The sequence below is a fragment of the Amphimedon queenslandica genome, unplaced genomic scaffold (genome assembly GCF_000090795.2).
Source record: "Amphimedon queenslandica unplaced genomic scaffold, v1.1 AMPQUscaffold_12771, whole genome shotgun sequence".
NCBI lineage: Eukaryota > Metazoa > Porifera > Demospongiae > Haplosclerida > Niphatidae > Amphimedon > Amphimedon queenslandica.
The window spans coordinates 9,970-11,301 of record NW_003546993.1 but is presented as its reverse complement, the minus strand read 5'-3'; the positions used below and the strand labels follow the sequence as shown (position 1 = coordinate 11,301).

At 42.9% G+C, this 1,332-nt stretch overlaps 1 protein-coding gene across 1 annotated transcript; it reads right to left on the bottom strand.

The window, feature by feature from the left end:
* Window positions 1-400: 400 nt before the first annotated feature.
* Window positions 401-988, bottom strand: LOC109586820 (DNA translocase FtsK-like; the record flags this gene model as incomplete). The annotated part of the gene is made up of 1 exon (XM_020003039.1): window positions 401-988. A coding segment is annotated over one exon (588 nt), but the record flags the coding sequence as incomplete, so codon positions are not given.
* Window positions 989-1,332: the final 344 nt, after the last annotated feature.

Below are 1,332 nucleotides of genomic sequence, written 5' to 3'. Positions count from 1 at the left end.
GACATCAGTTTGAACAGTAGGTCTGTCATATGCAGGGGTTGACATCAGTTTGAACAATAGGTCTGTCATATGCTGGATTGACATCAGTTTGAACAGTAGGTCAGTCATATGCTGGATTGACATCAGTTGCAACAGTAGGTCTGTCATATGCAGGGTTGACATCAGTTTGAACAGTAGGTCTGTCATATGCAGGGTTGACATCAGTTGCAACAGTAGGTCTGTCATATGCAGGGTTGACATCAGTTTGAACAGTAGGTCTGTCATATGCTGGATTGACATCAGTTTGAACAGTAGGTCTGTCATATGCAGGGTTGGCATCAGTTTGAACAGTAAGTCTGTCATATGCTGGATTGACATCAGTTTGAACAGTAGGTCTGTCATATGCTGGACTGACATCAGTTGCAACAGTAGGTCTGTCATATGCAGGGTTGACATCAGTTTGAACAGTAGGTCTGTCATATGCTGGGTTGATATCAGTTTGAACAGTAGGTCTGTCATATGCTGGGTTGATATCAGTTTGAACAATAGGTCTGTCATATGCTGGGTTGACATCAGTTTGAACAGTGGGTCTGTCATATGCTGGATTGACATCAGTTTGAACACTAGGTCTGTCATATGCAGGGTTGACATCAGTTTGAACAATAGGTCTGTCATATGCTGGATTGACATCAGTTTGAACAGTAGGTCTGTCATATGCTGGATTGACATCAGTTGCAACAGTAGGTCTGTCATATGCAGGGTTGACATCAGTTTGAACAGTAGGTCTGTCATATGCAGGGTTGACATCAGTTGCAACAGTAGGTCTGTCATATGCAGGGTTGACATCAGTTTGAACAGTAGGTCTGTCATATGCTGGATTGACAACAGTTTGAACAGTAGGTCTGTCATATGCAGGGTTGGCATCAGTTTGAACAGTAAGTCTGTCATATGCTGGATTGACATCAGTTTGAACAGTAGGTCTGTCATATGCAGGGTTGACATCAGTTTGAACAGTAGGTCTGTCATATGCAGGGTTGACATCAGTTTGAACACTAGGTCTGTCATATGCTGGATTGACATCAGTTTGAACAGTAGGTCTGTCATATGCAGGGTTGACATCAGTTTGAACAGTAGGTCTGTCATATGCTGGATTGACATCAGTTTGAACACTAGGTCTGTCATATGCAGGGTTGACATCAGTTTGAACAGTAGGTCTGTCATATGCTGGGTTGACATCAGTTTGAACAGTAGGTCTGTCATATGCAGGGTTGACGTCAGTTTCAACAGTAGGTCTGTCATATGCTGGATTGACATCAGTTTGAACAGTAGGTCTGTCATATGCAGGGTTGACAT